This window comes from Onychomys torridus, chromosome 19, assembly GCF_903995425.1.
Source record: "Onychomys torridus chromosome 19, mOncTor1.1, whole genome shotgun sequence".
In the NCBI taxonomy this organism is placed as follows: Eukaryota; Metazoa; Chordata; class Mammalia; order Rodentia; family Cricetidae; genus Onychomys; species Onychomys torridus.
Genome location: NC_050461.1, coordinates 17,796,940 through 17,816,509, shown reverse-complemented (window position 1 = coordinate 17,816,509; position 19,570 = coordinate 17,796,940). Strand labels below are relative to the sequence as shown.

General features: G+C 40.9%; 1 protein-coding gene across 1 annotated transcript in view; it reads right to left on the bottom strand.

Moving 5' to 3' along the window:
- Window positions 1-150: 150 nt before the first annotated feature.
- The window catches only part of Slc35f1 (solute carrier family 35 member F1), a gene marked incomplete at its 5' end in the record, with an annotated part of 394,539 nt that continues 375,119 nt past the window's right edge, over window positions 151-19,570 (bottom strand). Inside the window, one exon of the mRNA XM_036169346.1 lies at window positions 151-3,577. Within this exon, the coding sequence (XP_036025239.1) occupies window positions 3,353-3,577 (225 nt within the window). The remainder of the gene's footprint in view (window positions 3,578-19,570) is intronic.

Below are 19,570 nucleotides of genomic sequence, written 5' to 3'. Positions count from 1 at the left end.
GAAGAGAATAATTTTGGAGCTATTTTCTCTCTGGTTTTTATTTTGACATGTGCTGGTTCGCTGCTGTTGTTGCTATTTCTACCGTCTCAAGGGAGCTGCTGTCATGGTTGTCATCATGCAGACAAACACACGAGAGAGCCCGAAGCGGGGTGCTTTCATAAAGCATTGATTTTTATTTGAAAACATTGTACAGGTGTTACATCGCCACAGCCAGTCCATGGGGGCATGCAAATAGAAAATGTGGATGGCGTGTTCAGCTTCCCAGTGTAAAGGTCTTTTTTTTGTTGTTGTTCTTTTCTTTCCTTTTTGTTTATATTTGGGTTCATATTTTCCATGGTGGTGTCAGAATTAGTGTGCTTTGTTATGTTGTATGAAGATAGACTCCTACCCATGGGGTAAAATCTATACTGATAGCTAGCTGGGAACTACTAAATGGTTACAAATCAAAAATAAATCCCAAACAAACAAGACTACAAGCTTGTCAAAAGGTTATTAGCACAAGTTAGCAATAACTAAACTAAACATGGAAATGTTTGGATGGGACACAGTGGTGCAGAGTTGTCCATTGCTTGGTCTATCTGGATGTGTGTTTGAAGCTGTGGGGAGATCTGACCAAGGCAAGCTCTGTCCCCAGTGAGAGTGTCCAGTGAGGAAGTGAAAACCACTACCCGTCTCTGGCAAGGTTGAAGAGAGCTGTGGTTTGCTCTTTGTCAACATTCATACAAAGGGCTGTTCTCATTCCTTGAGGAGAGAAGAGTGGTGGATTAAGACATTGATATTCTTCCTGGTATCTACTAAGTTTACAGAATCTCAGAAATTAAAACTGCTACAGTTAATGTTACCCTATTCCCACTTCCCACCCCACATTCTGAAACACCCCAATGTTTTCACACTGAAAACATGGTTCTTTGAAACTTTTTGCCTTTTTTTTTCCTTAAGGGTCAATTCTAGACTTTTGATCTTGGACAGCCAATGTTACCAGTTTTATACATGGAGATAAACCAACACAGGTGAAGTAACCCAGTGGCATGAATGTCTGATCACAAGGACATCCAATGACAAAAAGTATACAGTGAGTTCATCTTATCGTCACACTTGGTTTCCATATGATGGAGTCAATTAAAACATCCTAAAAAGTGGTCTAGATGGCAGCCTTAAGCCATCAGTTAATTGCAAACCTTTTCAAATTTTAAATGTGAAAATGTTCCTAGCCCACTGAATGGACTTGGAAACAATTTCAGTCACTTGTTTCTCATAAGAGTTTACCAAGTGTCTACAAATTCGTGTCATAAAAATGAATCAAAAAGACAAAGACATTTGGCTTAAAATAAATACTAAAAAAATGCAACAAATCAAGTAAATTATGCAAACCAAAGGAATGTAAACACAAAAATAAAAGCACAGTCTTTAAAGGTCTTCAGAGCTGAATGAACAAAATATTCAGAGAAAGGTATTTAATTGGCTTAAAAGGTAGCAGAGTGCAGATGTTGGCAAGGTTGTAGGATGTGGTATGTAGCTTTAGCTCAAACCTTTCTCCCCCATGCCCACCACACCCCAGCAAAGAGAAGTTATTCCATGGGGAAATCTGACGTGAAATATACATATCAGAAAACAACCTTTCTTCCTTTCTCCTAGGTCAGGATTCAAAAATACTTTAGAAGAAATATTATATTTTCCAATGAAAAAGATTTTTTTTAACTGAGTTACAGTGTTCAAGCACATTACTTATTTTGGACATGTGTTGTTTGTAATGAGATTTGTCAAAGTGGATCACGATGACTCTTCACAGAAGAAGGCAGGCAAAGAGGCCAGAGGCTTGCTGGTGGACAGCATGGGAGCTTCTGCCTGCCATGCTTAAGCCTTACTTTGCAATTTGTTCTTACTTTATGAGACCCCCCCCACACTAGTGTTTTCTTTTGCTTGCTTAATTAAAAAATATTGACTTGAATTGTCTCAAATTTCATGAACATTTATATAAAGCCTGTAACTCCATCAAGAATCCTTTGAATGATATTGAAGTCAGCCAAGCTGACACATGGAATCTATTCTAAATTATAAAGGTTAATGGCTTCTCAATTGAAACCTATGTTGCAGGGGTAGTGGTGGAATGAGAGACATTCTTGAGATAATAGAACTGATTAACTAATGATGTATCAAGCTTTATCGGGATAGTGTAGCATCTTCTGTCTGTATAAATGCTTATCCTTATATTCTGCTATTAGATGGGTATCAGCTGTGACCAAAATGCCAGACTTTTCAGTGGTGACATCTTTACCACTATTAAGTGACCAGAACATGAGCTACTAACTGAGATTGTTCCACATCAGTACCTTGCTTCAAGAGGTGGTATAAACAATGGTGTCCCATAATAAAATAGTGTCCATGTTGGCATACTCTGAGAAAGGTACTATATAACTAAGAGGGCAGAGGCCATGGCTTTTCTAGTACTTCGATTAACTTCCATGACATCATTAAGAAAAATTAAAACAGAAACTAATTTTTTAGGAGAGAGATATAGGGAAAGACAGAAAAAGTTTAAAAAACACAACCCTAAACGTAAGTGATTTTCTTTAGAGTGTTCCTGTAAGCCACAGAAATGGGAGAATCCTTATCATGTAGTCACAGGGCTTAATTAGATGAGTCTCCTGGCCCCAAAGAAAGCCAATGGCCTGGAGTAAGCAGAAAATGAAATATAAAAAGGCTAAAATGTTTGTTTTATATCTATTCCTAGAATAGAGAATTATATGGTCAGTTTCCCCTCCCCACAAGGGTCACAGCAGAAAATCCTTATTGAGTAGGCAATCCAACAGGTGACAGAGGAAACCATTAGCCACGAGGTCACCAGGATGAGGGAACTTCTGAGGGGTAGAGCTTCTGTGGCATGCATCACTCATATAGTCTGTGCAAAACGAAACAAAAAGTATGATTCTCAAAAAGTGACTTGCCATAGAAAAGTGGGATGTACGTTGACTATGCGAGGGTCTGGCAATAATTCCCATCAGGAATACAAAACCTCCTTCTGAAAGTTGGTGTAATAACAGTAACAATAATAAAAATCATAGTAACAATAATACTTGCTTTTGATTCAAAAAAATTTCACAGTAATTAATGCAGGGGTTGGGGGCGGGGTCAGGATACATACTATCAAAGCCTCTCTCTGAGTCAGGTGAATTGAAGCCTGTGTTTCCTGTGGCCTTCAGCTTGCTTCCTTTTACAAAAGGAGGGTTAGCTACCTTGCAGGCCACCTGTGAAACTGCACCTACTAAATACCTTTCTCTATGTACAATACAGAGATGATGAGCAAACACACGTGGCCTCTGAGTTGTCCTCAGTGGGCAGGGCGGGCCTCACCCTAGGCCACACGTACATGGGGCTCTTCTTCTGTCTCCTGGCCCAGGCTGGTATAGGTGACTGAAGGCTCCACCTGAGCTGTGCTGGGTAAGTCCGCAACAGGTCCTGAAGGATTACGGAATTGCTTGTACACTCGGGGGTCCTGGGCTATGTACGTGGAGGTGGAGGAGTAGAGCACCAGCCCGATGAGGATGGTGAAGTAAGACAGGAGGTAAAGTCCTGAAAACTAAAGCACAACAGAAAGGTGATTGAGCAGCCAAGTGTAGCCACTGACAGATTAACGATGTCTCCTACAGGAACACGCAACCTGATGAGGTAGCTGGTCCCCATGATGGAAAGTGAATGTTCTCCTAAACTGGCTTTGTCTTATTGATTCCCTTTGTCTTTTTCTAGGCTCCGTGGCTAATGAGAGGAACAGTTAGCTAATTGTCCCTAAAATGCCCATCTGAGAACCTGAATTGCTTGGGAAGGGTAGTTAAGCACAAATTAGAATATATCAAATTCAAAGCAAAAATCTCCAGCATCACTCCATAAAGAGTCGGTTGTCTGTGGCCTCATTAAACCCAGAAGAAATATAGATATTTCATTTAAGGGCATAATGAAGCCACAAACAAAGAAGCCCTCACTGACAGCAGCGGCAGGGCAATGCGTTTCACCAGAATCCAATGCAGCCATGATTTGTCTCCCCTGTAAGAATGAACTGTTATTGACTTCAGTAACTCTCGCGGCAAGATTAGGTTATCCTTGAACAGGGAGAAGCGGTAAAACATGGTGTTCCTGCCCTACTCGTCAAAAAGCAAATCAACAATTTGCTTGACAACTCAGAGGGTTTTTCATTTTGTTGGTTGTTTTGTTACTTTGGGGTGTGTGTGTGTGTGTGTGTGTGTGTGTGTGTGTGTGTGTGTGTCAGAAGAGTGGTTGGTGCAGATTTATAATGTCAGGAATACTTTTGAAAAATTACGACCTTGGACCTTCTTGAGGAGCTTCCTTGGGTAGTGTATCAGAAGAGAATAAGGTTAAAAGACAGTCACCCACTTTCACTCCTTTGTTCATTTACTCACTTGCTTACTCCTTCATGGTTTCTTACCATAGCTCCTGTGCCTGAAATATGCAATTATGTACAAAGGAAATAGAAATGAAAAAAAAAAAAAAAAAAAAAGCCTGGCTCTTCCCATCAAAGACTTACCAGATACAGACAGACCAAAGCAACACAACACAATTAGGGCACACCAGACCTCATTTCAGTCAATTCCTATCAACCCAGTCTTGGCCACTGTGGTGATTTGATGAGAATGGCTTCCATAGGCTCATGTATTTGAATATCTGGTCCTCCATTGGGGAGGGACTAGGAAGTGTGGCCTGCTTGGAGACAGCATGTCACTTCAGTCAGACTCTGAGGTCTCAAAAGCCCACGCCGTTCCCAGTTAGCTCTCTCTGCTTCATGGCTATTGTCTCAAGATGTGAGCGTTCCCAGGCCCTGCTCCAGCGCCATGCCTGCCTGCCGCCATGCTTTCCACCGCGATGATCACGAACTCCCTCTCTACAACTAACTGTAAGACCCAAATATGTTGCCTTGGTCATAGTGTCTTATGACAGCAACAGAAAAGTAACTAACCTACCACACCCTCCATCTAATTATTACAGAAGAGAGCTGTTTTAGTTTCAGTGTCTATTTGTTTACGCTCATACACTAGAAGAAGTGGCAACTGGTAAACAAGCCAAGATGTACCAAAGCTAGAAGAGTGGAAGATAGGACAGTTATCCAGAGTGCTTGGAGGTAAGTTATGTGGCGATTGTAAACAAGCTAAAAGGTTGCTGGTTCAACAATGGCAAAGACAATCTTGGTAATGACACACAGAAAAAAAAAATGCCCTTGTGGCTAAAAGTCTTGCTATAATGTACTTTTCCTTCCACCTCTTTCTTTCTGCAGGACCAAGGGAGCTAAGACTAAAGGCTACACTCTGATGTCCTTTCCACAGCCCTCTTCACTCTGCTCCCCAACCCCTTCATTTTTCATGTTCAGGCCAGATGGCAACACGTTTGAATGTGGATTTATATACTAAACTCAACTTGGAGCAGATCCACTTAATTAACTTGAAATAATTAATTAGGTTTTCCTTAATGAAAATAAATGTGCCTTGTTCTTTGAGTCACAATTTAAAAAAAAAAAAAAAAAGACAGGGAAAGATGAGCATCCCAGGGCTATTCTTCATGATCTCAGAAAGCCTGTTCACCTCTAAACTCACCTCCTGAAATTCATATCCAAGAATCTCATCCTTCAGCTCACCCTTAGTGCATCAAATGACTTTGTTTCTAACATTGTCATCAGTTCGAATATTTTATGAGTGACTTTTGCTACTCTGTTCATGTGTTTTTGTTTCAAGGAAGACTGTTCCATGGTCTTAGGTCCCTACTGCTTTTGCTGCACATGAAAATAGGGAGGCCAACAATAGGACTTTGTAGTTATTGCTACCTTCTAACCCTCAAACCAGACTGAAGTCTTAGCTCTACCCCTTAAGAGCTATAATTCTTGGCAAATTTCTTGTACTTTTCCAGTCCGTGCTTCCACATCAATCAGTGCCTGTACAGTGTATGACGGCTCTAAAAGTCATATTAGATAAAACATGTGAAACACTTGGAACAGACACCTTGCAACAGACATACAATTCATATTAGTTTCTTTGCCACTGTTGTATCATTCGTAAGGGTCAGGCTTCTTCTGGATGTGGAAATATAAGATTGATCCCTAACTCTTCAACAGGGCCCAGCTTCTGAATGCCAGCACATAGTGTATTTCTAATTCATTTCTTCTTAATCCACCCAGAACTCACTCTAATGTTTTTCAAACGATGGATAGCATGGAAATCCATATAATAGAATTATGTTGGAAGTCATCTAAGAAGTTTTATTAATAGATAGTAGAGAAAGCTTCCATTTCCCCCAGAAAGGAGCAGCTAGGCAAGCATTGGGATTAATCGGGATAAATACTGGATGTCACAAATGGCAACAGAAACATTTAACTTATTTTTCAAAATGCAAGATGTTTCATTTTCTCCTGTCTTTTTAGCCTCATAGAAAAATAGTAAGAATTTTGATGTAGGTACCTAAAGAGACAACCCAGAGTCGAGACATCACATTTACTGAGCATTTGCTTCAACAACTAATCAGGCAAACAAAACTTCCATGTGGTCTAGGGTGCCTAACTCACTTAATTGCAAATTGTGTGTACTTTCTGTTCCAGAAGCAAACACAACAGGAACTTCCCTGGACCAAGTGAGGCCAAGAGCTTTCAGTGCTATAGGCAAGGTGAATCCCAAGCAGAGGATTGTCTCCACTGAGGAACAGGTCTACCTCTGAGTGTGCTGTGTGGCCATCTCCTTGGTCCACGGAGGCCCTTAGATCAGCCTGTATGTTCTGTGGTAGGACAGATAGCCACCATTTTACTTGTCCTGTAGCTTATAGAAGCGAAGAGGGACAAGCCCTGTCTCTGCACTAGAGTCCCTGAAGCTTTCACACTGTTTCTATCTTGACAGGTCTCTGTGAACAGGTCTGGAAAGCACTGTGTGTGGTGAGAATACCCCTGTACTGCTCAAGGCAAGTCCTAGAGACTGAGTACTCAGCATGGCTGATAAGAAGCCTCTTGGGCTAGGCACTAAATTCAGATTTTAGAGAGCCAATGTATGATTGTATTTAGCTAATGTGGCATTGAGAACACCACTAAGGACAGACCAAATTTCCACTTTATTATTGGCACCAGACGTGTAAGTTGAATTTTAATAAACCCACAAATTCAATAGACTTCAACCTCCACACATAGAAAGATTTCAAAATCGCAGAGTCCGTTGATAAATATATCAGGGTTTCTGGAGTAAGGTGGTGAATTATGAGTTTACACCATGAAATTCTGTGCATGAGAAGAGCTGGGATAATAAAAGAAAGTTTGTATTCTAAGAGAGAGGGATGGAGCGAAGAGAGGAAGGAGGGAGAGAGAAAATGAGTACTAGGAAGAAAAGGGTGTCAAGAAAGGACAAACAGAAAGATAATGTAGAAAGCAGCCCACAGCTTCCTAGGGGAAAGATTGTAGATGAAATTACCGCCACAGGTAAACCTTGATCGTAGGCGACCTTGAGGACAAGACTCACCATCCTAACCACAGGAAAGCCATGGTCCTTGCCAGCCTTAAACCAGTGGGATTTTAACCAAATCCCTCTGACATCGACTTTTCCCGTGGACCAGGCTAGCACTGTAATGAAATCTGTTCCGTCATCCCACGGCTCAGAGGGCTGTTATCAGTTACCACCCTGAGAGAGAGCCTACTGTTTGAGACAGAACTACTTTGGGCCCTGAAAAAAGTAACAACCTCAACTCAGGAAGCTTGTGTCCACCCTGCAACAATGTCTGGAAGACTTACAACAGCTGTGGGAGGCTGTTGTAAAGAGAAGAGCCTGATAGAGACCCCATGAGAAGTTGAGCTGTGGGGAACTCGGACTGACCCTCTAGGGAGCTAGTCCTACCATCCGTAGGTTATTATTACAGTGACTAAGAGTTCTGTGGCTGGTGGGCCATGTGGTCTTGGAAATTGCCTCCTTGCCACAGGAGGTTTGCTGCGGGGGGGGGGGGGGGGGGACCCAGAATGCTAAGTCCAGATCTCGAAGACTGCTCCTCTCTTCCAGCAAGTTCCCTGCTGAGCAGGATTTGAAAGCATGGAGACCAGCAGGCAGAGAGCGGGGTTTCCTCAACACTCTTCTTCAGGGAAGAATTCAGTGTTCTGCTTTCTCAACTCTCTGATGCACTAACTTGGATATTTGCTGGCCCCGAGTGTTCAGCCCGACCCCACCTCCAGGGCGTGGGTGTGGGAATTCACCACAAGCCACAGACCTCATTAGGATCCACAGAAGCTCCTTAAACATAAAGTGTCTAAAATGACCGACATGGACAACACTTCTTACCAGTCCAGCTTTCAGCTCACATACTGCACCAGTGTATAGAGCGGGAACACACAGGAACCACACTTACCCTCGGACTCAGCAGATTCCAGTATTAGAGGATACAAAAATAAGCACCTCAAATTAAAAGAAAACTCTTTCTTTTTACTATCATTCTTAGTATTTTTAAATCTAATCTTTAAAAATGTTATGTTTTAATTTTCAGTCCTCTTCATATTCTTATCAAGTTTCATCTATGCAGGTTTTTTATTTTGTAAACTGTTTTTTTTTGCAGTTTCTTGCTCTTTTCTTGTCCTCTTCCTTTCTGTTCTTCTGTTTCTTTTTCTATATTTGAATTTGCTTCGTGTTTTTATTTCTATGACACACTATTTCATTTTTATTGTTGTTATTAATTTTTAACTTCTCCCTTTATTTTAGATTATTTTTGTCACTTTCTATTCTATGATCATTGATGGTTTATCAGCTTTCTTCAGTTTATTTTTACGGGGGCTGGAGAGATGGCTCAGCGGTTAAGAGCACTTGCTGTTCCTACAGAGGACCTGGGTTCGGTTCCCAGCAGCCATGGTGGCTCATCTGTTACTCCAGTTCTGGGATATCTGACACTCTCTTCTGACCTCTTCATGCACCAGGCACATATGGGTTGCACATATACACATGTGAGCAACACATTCATATACACACATAAAATAAATAAATTAAAAAAATAATTTAATTTTGTTATACTGATAGAAAAATATCTACAGCGTTTACTTTGCTTTGGTGGTGTTGCTGGTACAAGAGTTTATTTGCTCCTCACTAGGCAATGTTGGGTGTTAGGGCCTCAAGAGAAAGCTGCTCTCAAGGAAGATCCACATACAAATCCAGACAAGACATGACAGGCACAAAATTACAACATGGGAACACAAGGAATGTGAAAAAGCCAGACAACAGCAAGACTCCCAGACTTCATAACCCTCAATATCGGGATCCAAATGTGTAAAAATGGCTGAAATGCTGAACATAAACTTCGAGAGTCTGCTTTTAAAGATGACCAGCATCCTCAACAAGGATTCAAATGAGAAGATAAACCAAGCAAACAAGCCAGTTTAAAACCGAGATGAAGAATCCAGAAGTTTGAATGAGAAATTCAAAGTGAAAATTGAGATTCAGGGGAAAACAGAAAGTTTTGAAATAAAAAGTCCAATAAATCAAGTAAACTAGTGAAAAGCAACCTGAATAGACAGGGCCAGGTGGAGAAACAATAACAGGCACTGGAAACAAGAGGACTTGCATTTATATAGCAATAAAGAAAAAGATCTGGACAACAATATTTAAATCTTCAGAACACACAAACCTACAAATCTGTGATACAGAAAAGGAAGCTAAGATGCAAAGTAAGAAGCACAGATAATACACCCTAAAAATTGTAGAAAACTTCCCTACTCCAGGGAAACAGACAGCCAAATGTGAGAGACATTTAGAACCCCAAACAGACAAGACCAGAATGTTGTCTTCCTAAGTGCTGTTATAGTTAATGTGGTAAGATACAGAATAAAGAAAACAACACAGAAAGTTGCAAGAGAGAAGTGTCAAATTACTTATAAAGAAAATCTAAGTGACAATAGACCCCCCAAAACCCTAAAGACCAGGCAAGCAGAGAGCATAGACTGATATAATTTAAATTCTGAAAGTAAATTGTACTTCCCTTAACCATACCCTAGATCATAAAGCAAATCTTACTAAAATAAAATAACTATCTTATATCGGAACAAAACTAGAAATCAACAAAAAGAGAAATTACAGATAAAACAGACATGTGGAGTTAGAACACACACACACACACACATATACACACACAGGAGAGAGGGAGAGAGAGAGAGAGAGAGAGAGAGAGAGAGAGAGAGAGAGAGAATACAAATGCTTGGGAAGGGTATGCATGTGGAGGGAAAGAATTCTCATTCACTGTTGGCGGGATATTAATTAGTACCATCATCATGAAAATAAATATAGAGATTTCCTATGAAATTAAAACTAGAACTACTATATGATCTAGCTATACTATTCATCTGTGTGTTACACACATATGGAGCATTATTCAACTATTAAAAAACAGAAAAATCATGTAATTTTCAGAAAAATGGGTAGAACTGGGGGTTGACATGTTAAGACAATAAGCTGGACTCAGATAAATATTACTCATTTTCTATCCTCTGAGGAATCCAGACCTTAAAAAGACGCGGACGAAGAAGGGGAACAGTTGGGAAGACGAAGTGGTCTAGTGAGATGGGGGCAGAAGAGAGGAGTGGGATGGCTAGCATAGTCTGCATATGATATATAATATACTATATCATATGTGTAATATATGCATCTCAAAATGTCATAAAGAGTCAGGCATGGTGGTCCACTCCTTTAGTCCCAGAACTCAGGAAGCAGAGGCAGAGGAAGAGTCCCAGCCAGCCTGGTCTAAGTAATGAGTTCCCTTCCAGCTAGGACTACATAGTGTGACTCTGTCCAAAACAAAACAACATCCCCCCCAAACCAAAATGAGGCATAATGAAATGAGGCTTTGTTGTATACATTCTACACTGATTACAATCAATGCACAACACATCCCTGGCAATGTGTGAGGAAGGGAGAAATTGCTTCAAGGGTAGCTTTGCTTTTGATGCTTGCCTAGAAAATCAGTAGAGGTCAGAAAAGGAGAACATGGGGAATAAAGTGTAAGAGATTGCTTTAAGACCCACATTTCTTAAGAGTATGACGTTTTTCATATTCCAAATGATTATTACTCATGAAAGAAAAGGGGGAATAGAAAATAATACTGAGGCCTCTTGGGAAAAGGTCCTAAAGGGAAATAAGACAGAGTAGAGCTCCTGGATACACATGAAACAGAGGAAGAGGAAGAGGAGGAAGACAAAGAAGGACAGAGGCTGGGGATAGAGCTCACTTGCTCAGTGCTTGTCTAGGATGCTTGAAGCCCCAGGTTCGATACATAGAAACGCATAGGGGATGTGGTGACAAACACTTCTAACCAAGGTCCTCTTGGGCTATGTAGTGAGTCTGAGGCCACCCTAGGATACTGGGCACCCTATCTTAAAGGATCCAGATGAGGAAGACAGAGGAGAGATTTATATCTCACACAGGGGTCAAGGAAGCACAGAACAACGCACTTGGAAGAAGGGAGACAAATCAGGTTAAATTTAAAAAAAAAAGGAAAAGGTATAAAGGTATTTAAAATTTCTCAATCGCTAAGAGGAAAAGGAGACAGCGGAACTGGATAAAAAAACATTAGTCTTTATCTAAATTAAGTCAACATGCATTTGATCTACAGTCTATCCCTTTCTCTCCCTAATACCACACACACACACACACACACACACACACACACACACACACACACACACACACGCACACACGCACGCATGCACGCACGCACACCTGCATATCCCTACTGTTGACCTGATGAGATCTGCCTTCTTTTGAGAGGAGACTGTCCTGTCTCCATGCTGCTTCCAGTCCCCAGGTACTTCCCAGGCTCTCTATAGAGAAGCAGAAGAAGGGAATCCCAAGTCTCTTACTCAAGGATACTGTTAAAGTTCAAAAGACAGGCTGCCTTTTGGAGTTCTGGTTGATCTGAGCATGCTGTTCAAAGAAGCATACCCTTTGGGGCCATGTAAAAATGCTGTACAAAAATGAAATCAGTGACATTTATTAATCTTTTTAGACACGCCTTCTGATGCTTTTACCTATGTGGTAGATCTGTGATGGCAATAATGATATACTTTCTTGTTACGGTTCAGTTCACTCTTTTAAAACGATACTCATATTTTTAACATCTAAGAGGGTAGCACCTGGGAAACTGCTCATTTAACAGATGCTTCAGAAAACAGCACTACCATGAGGAAGAAGAGCAATAAATATGAGACTGCTCATTCCTAGACTGCATCCTAGGCTATTACTGTGAATTCAAGATCTGCTGATAAGCATTTTCATATAGGGAAGTTGACCTGCTATTTTTTTGTTTGTTATTTATTTTCTTTTGTTTTTACCTCCCAACCAAAGTTTCCCTTCCCTCTCCTTTTCCCAGTTCCTTGCCTCCACCTCCCTTCTACTTCCTCCCTCATCCACTCCTCTTCTACTGTTTCTTTTCAGACAGAGGTGGGCCTCTCATGTATATCAGCCAGCCATGGTATACCAAGTTGCAGTGAGATTAGGCTCCTCCTCTTCTATTTAGGCTAGATGAGGCAATCCAGTACGAGGAGTGAGTCCCCAAAACAGGCATCAGAGTCAGAGACAGGCCCATCTTTCACAAGAAGACCACGTTACACAACTATACATACATACAGAGGGCCTAGGTGAGGCCCAAACAGGCTCCCTGGTTGTTGGTTCAGTCTCTGTGAGCCCCATGAGCCCCGCTTAGTTGTTTCTGTGGGTTTTCTTGTGGTGTTCTTGACCCCACTGGCTGCTACAATCCTTCCTCCCCCTCTTCTGCAGGATTCCTTGAGCTCCGCCTGATGTTTGGCTGTGAGACTCTGCATTTGTTCCCATCAGTTGCTGGGTGAAGTCTATCTGATGACAATTAGGCTAGATTTCCAGTGGAGGGACTGGGACACCAACCCAACTACAAATCTTTCAATCTACAATTTGTCCTGCCTGCAAGATGTGCTGGGGTTGAAGATGGCACAGCAATTGTGAGACTGACCAACCAATGATGAGCCCAGCTGGAGACCCACACCCTGAGAGGGACCTCTCCTCTGAGGGGCCAAGACCCAGAGACAGGATACCCCAGAGACCTGGGATAGAACCAAACAAAACTGGGGATGGGAAGGAGTCAATGAAATGATTCCGAACGACATTCTGCTATTCTCATAGATTGACTTGGTAATTTTAACAGGCAATTACAAAAGAGGAGGCCATGATTGAGAGGGGGCTGTGGTGGGGGAGAGTTGGGAGGAGTTGAAATAGGGAAAGAGTGGAAATGATATAAATATAGTGTAGTCATGTATGAAAGTCTCAAGAAAAATGGTTCAAGAACCACGAAAACCTTAGCATAGATGGAGAGAGATCATTCGGTCCCACCCCTAGCTGAGTAGCTATTGGAAGTTGACGGCTTTAGGGAGGAAGACTCTTTTTTCTTGGGTATGTGGCCACTAGTGGGTTGCCATGCTTCAATAGATAATCTCACACCTATGTTCAATGCATATATGGGCAGCACTAATGGGATATAAAACATAAAGGAAGTGGACGTTAAGTTGAGAAGGGAGTTGGGATGACTAGAGAAAGTTGGAGGGAGAAGTACAGGAAGTTAGTGTGATCAAAAGACATTGTACACAAGTATAACATTCTCAAGAGTTAATACAAATATTATTTTAAAAAGACATTCCTCATCTGGCAGCATCTTCTATGACTAGGACGGCAGACAGAAGTAAATCTTCACCAATGTTCAAATATATTGTGTTCTTTTTTCATGTTTGCATGTCTAATTTTGAAGAATGAGCAGATGAAGTTGTTTTCAGTATATTTATATAAATTCTTTTAAAAAGGAAGTTGAGGGGGCAGTGAGACAGTTCAGTCAGTAAGGGAGCTTACTACTAACAGTGAAGACTCAAGTCCAATCCCTGGAACCCACACGGTGGAAGAGAGAACTGATTCCTGAAAGTTGTCTTCTGACCTCTGAACATGTGCTGTGGCATGTGCATCTTCCAAAATAAATAAATGTAAGTATTTTTAAAGGAAAGGATGACTGCTAATTTGGTCTTGAGTATGAGAGTAGAATAAAGACACTTCAATGACTAAGTAAAACAAAATGCCAGTGAAATGTGACTTGTTAATTGAATGTGATGCTGTTCTAGCGGAGGCCAGCTAAGAGGAGTCCTTAGTCTGTTGAGCCCTTACTTTACACAGAGATTAAAGGTTGACACCTTGTGAAGAGCGTCCATTTCAAAGGGAAATAGGCAATCTACTGTGTGTCCTGGGGTTGGAGGGATAAATTAGCTCAGTAATGGAGTCACTCTGCAGCCATGTGTTTCTCAGTGGCCTCAGGGGGCCACACATTCAGCCTGAGAGGACAGTTGTTGGGTACAGATCCATGAGAGGCTGGTGGCCAGTTCCGGGCATGCTGGAAGCTGTGATCTGCTTGCAATCCTCTGATGAAAGGCTCTGCCTGGACCTGATCTGCTACCACTCTGGTCTGTGCCAATTGCTATTTGAGCCAAGGAAGCCAGACAGACCTGGCTCTGGAGAAACACAAACACAAACACGCTGGTGTGGGACTGTCTAATTCTGTCTGTGCACTAAACTAACAAAACCATTTTTGTTATTATTAACTCTATTAAAAATATTAAAGTTTGACTTCTGGGTTTACTAAATGGAAATAAATGATCTGGTGAGAGACAAGCTTTTTTGCCAAGCACTTTCCAGCTCCCCAAGTGGTACCCTATTGTTATTTCGCCTTATTTTCCCTCTTCCTGGTCTCTTTTTGTTAGAAAAACAGAAGAGCTAACTCTTGCTAGTTCAATGTTGCAATACTTCTTTCTTCTATAAATAACTTGAGAGATACCAAATGGAGACACTGCACACCATCTTCTAAATCATCACCCAAATCAGTTGTTTCTAGAGACCAAGAAGACTTCATTTTTAATACCCTTCAACCATTCTTTTTTCAGATAATTTAAAACCCAAATTCATGCTAATACTATCAGGGCAGAAAGGAAAAGACCAAGTACCTTAGTGAGAGTGCCAAATGGCTTGTCTATCCAAATGGCTTGTTATTAAGTGTTATTAAGATCTACTGTTGAGAAAATGATTTATTCTCTGGGAATCAACTGTGTTGGAAAGGAGTGAAGTGGCCATGAGGTTTCCAGCTTCTCCCCATGCCTAACATTGTCACCCATGGGCAGCCTTTGTCTGGACCGCAGTTCCCATTTGGTTTATGAGGCCTTCCGTTTGGTTTGCAAAACCAATTCATTTGGTATTACAGTTTGTGCAGCCAGTCCCTATAAAGCTCCTTTCCAGGCAAATATCCTCCCCTGTGGGTAATTTCACACATGAGTGCAGCAATAGAGAGCTAAAAATGGATTTCTGCCATTATCTTTTATATGACAAACAGACATTTCCACTTGGCTTGATGAATTGATAGAAAGCCTTGTTCATGTAAGATTTCCATTTCCTAGAGTCCAATAAAAAAAAAAAAGACTATAATAGTTAAGGGGCTTACTCTGTGGGAATGTTTAATTATAGGCTCAGTTTCAACCAAGGGTGCTCAATGGCTCATTTACATCCCTTTCCCATGAACCCTTCTTATTATCACTCTGCAGTCAAGACAGGATTACATATGTGTGGGAGATGTACTTCACACCACTAGAGTTCCTGCATCACAACACATCTCTTTCCCTCAGCATAACAGAAGACATACCCAGGGCTGGAGTAATTTAGGAGGTGATTAAACGTGAAAACTGGTGAAGGCTATTTTGTTTGTAGATATGTGTTCCAGGTCACGCATCCAAAAGATCAACTGTCCATTTCAGTGGAATCAAGGGATAGACACAGAAGTGCCACTGCTTACTATTTGACCTGGTGATCCATTGGCATAAGTTTTAGTTCCAGGAGAAGCAAGCTCTGCTCAGGAAGCAGAACAATGATTACATTGAACTGGAAATGGAGATTGTCACATGGCCATTTTCGACTTCTGCTTTTGAATCAACAGGAAAAGAAAGGAATTGGCTGGCTCAGAGATTAATCCTGATTGTTGTGAGAAACCTGAACAGGGAGGTAAGGTGGAGTTTTTCTGGGATGTAGATCACTATGGGTGCCTCTTTAATCCTGTGATTAAAGTCAATGAAAAACTACAACAACCCTAGCTAGAAAGGACACTACTGACTCAGAACCTTCTGGAATGATAGTGTGAGTCCTCTGGAGACCCGAAAAGGAACAGTGCAGCCACAGAAGTTGGAGAGGAATAGATTCTCACCCAGAGCCATAGGACAGTAAATAGCTGAACCTAAGCTTGGGTCAGTGAAATTCAGTTCAGACTCCTGGCATCCAAACTGTGAGACAATAAGTTTCCATATTGTTTTAAGCCACCATATTTGTGGTAGTCTATTCTAGTGGCTGTATAAAATGAAGAGGGTTGGTAAGTAGTCATTCACTCAATTATTGAGCATAAATTGTTACCTAAGACCCTGGATACTACCTACTCACCCATCTGTTCAATAAACACAATTGAATTCAATAACCACAATGCTTGGACTATGGTGATAAGTATAGAGGGTATAACTCTAGTTTCCAGAGACTGAAAATAAGTTTTATGGATTAATTTGTAATGGAGGAAAATGTTAAGAAGAACCAGAGGGGTATCCTTGTTAGGATCTGGAGGAGGAATGTCCTGACAGAAGGACATTGAGAACAAAATTCCCAAGGAGCACAGGGGTCTACATAGGTCAAAAACCAAGAAGAGCCAGTGTTGTTCAAGTCTGAGACTTAATGGTGACTCCCAGACACACGTTTACACTATATCCATCTGCATTTTTAATATCCCCAAAGGAAATTATTATTATATCTTCTTTTCTAAGAGAAAGACCATGAAGCATGGAATGGTTCAGGGTGGATGTTGGAGCCAGAGACGGGCAATGTTCAGAAGTCAGCCGAATATTATTCACTCAAATGCGATGAGAAAGAAGTGTCACTGGGCACTTAGCAGAGGAGCGTAGTCTAATTTGTCACTGAAAGGAATCGCTCTGGCAACTGGTGGAAGATGAACTAGAGGAAGGAAGAAGTGGGGGAGGAAGGAAGATCAAGAGGTCAGTCTATGGTCTGGTTGGGTGGTGTGGTTGGGACTCATGGTGGCAGAAGAGGAAAATCCACTTTAGAGGAAGACAGATGAAATGCGGGAGATGAAAAAGAGAAAAGTTGATATGGAGATCAGTTACCAAAGGGGACTATTTCTAGGAAATACGATTCTCTCTCTCTCTCTGTGTGTGTGTGTGTGTGTGTGTGTGTGTGTGTGTGTGTGTGTGTGTGCATGCACACACATTTGCACATGAGGGCCAAAGGAAAACTTTAGCTGTCATTATTTAGGAGCTATTCCCATTTATTTTTTGAGACAGGGTCTCTCACTGTCCTCGAACTCATCAAGTAGGCTAGGCTGGTTGGCCAGTGAGTCCCAGATGTCTCTTCCTGTCTCTCCTTGCCACTGTTAAAATTACAAGTGTATGACAGAACTTTTGACCTCTATGACATAGGTTCTTTGGGATGAACTCAGGTCCTCATGCCTAAAAGGCAAGAACATTACTTACTGAGCTACCTCTGTATGCCAAGTATGATTCTTTAGTGCATTTTCCACAATGTATTTATTCTTCTATAGAACATGTTATCTCTTTAATTATTGAGGATTTACATTTATCTTCTATATTGCTAGTATAAGCTATGTGTTATTCGGGGTATAATTCCTACCAATATTTATCCCATAAAGTTCTTTCATTACTTAATTCATCTCTTTCCAGTAGTCTGAAAATATCCTAGGAAAATGGCATTCAGAAGAGTACAGCAAAGGTTTCGAAATTAGGCATGCAAACCTTAGCAAACAAAATTGCAGTCAACCCCATCCAAAATATTTCTTGTATACATCTCATTTAGTTGGGGAAGGAAAGTCCTCCAGGGGAGCATAGATTACCATCAGCATCCTGATGCTCAGGAAATGGGGCATGCTGCAAAGTTCAGCAGTGACAGATAACATGGTGCCCGCAGACCCTGACCCTTGGCTGAAGTCTGTTCTTCTGCTTGGCATCTAACTGCTTAGTGGACTGTACTACAAAGACATTTTTTTCTTCCTTCTCTATGCTCAATCTTGTAGGCACATACACGCTGCTATTGAACAGTGGGAGAACTCAGCTTTTATTTAACATCTGTATGAGTTATTGATGAACACGGAAGCCATTCTTTCTCAATTTATAGAGATGAGCAATGGCTAAGGGGATGTTATGAGAACGCCTGGAGGAGCAGAGTTCTTGACAAAGTGACACAAAGCTTCCTCCAGCCACACTGGGATTCTTTATTTCTTCTCTTTCCTGTGTCTGACAATAGCAAGAAGGACAGAAGAATGAAATAAATGGATGAGTGATTTATGAGTAAAGAAAATTTTGGTGTGGAGCTGTTCAAAGGACAAATTACATTATAGTTTTAATAGCTATTTTATTTCTAAATAGCAGTTTGGTTCCTGATACATAGCCGTCATCTACTAAATAATCCTCAATATCCATTTTAAAATTAAAAATACAGATACGTACAGGCTCTGGGCATCAGTTCAGGGTGCAGAAACTTGGATTATTTCAACAAAATCTTATATGCCACAATTATTGAATTACATAGGGCTGTTTAATCTTTGAAATCTCCGGAGTACTGTAATAATGTGAGACACTGAATAACACTGGTAGAATTCTTACATTTTAAATTAAACTTTGGAACTCTTATAAAAATAGAACTAGTTCATTTTTTAAGACTAAAGTTCAAGTGAAATTTTGTGTTCTTCTACTACTAGTATTAGACAATTTTTCTCCAAAAATCTATAAGTATCTTCTAAATTTAACACCCATAAACCAATATATACATAACCATCTGTCTGACTCTCTTTCCCTCTCTCTCTCCCTCTCTCTCTCCATTTTTGGAAGAGAGATAGATGGGAATGGTGAGGTAGCATAAGAGGCCTGTAACACAGAAAGGACATTTATTGTCAAATTAGGCAGTGTGGACAATGCTCTCTTTTTCTGGACAAGTTAATGTGTGTACGTGATTGTTGCCGGATGTCGCAGCTCCCGGGTTGCACTAGAAGTATCGGTTTGGAATGCTCTCCCTGTCTCTGCTTGTCCTGCCTTCACCAACTTTTCATTATCTGGTGTAAAATATGGCTTTAATGTCTCTTCCTTCCCATCTTAGTTCAGGGTGGCTGCTTCACATTGATTCTCCTTCATTCCTTTATATAAAATGAAACTCATAAATGACTGAGCTGAAGACATCCCACTCCACCCTTATTACAAAGCCTTAGATGCCACCAAAAACTCCAATACAGAGCAGCTATTCTATGTATTCTGAAATGGGGTGGAAATAATTCCAGTTAGCTTTGAAAAGAGGTCTAAACATAAAGAACTATGTAACATATTAAATATGATTTTTTTTTTTTTTTGCTTTTTAGAGTCCTTATTAAGAACACATTTTTAGGGGTTGGGTATTTAGCTCAGTGGTAGAGCGCTTGCCTAGCAAGCGCAAGGCCCTGGGTTCGATCCTCAGCTCTGGCAAGAAAA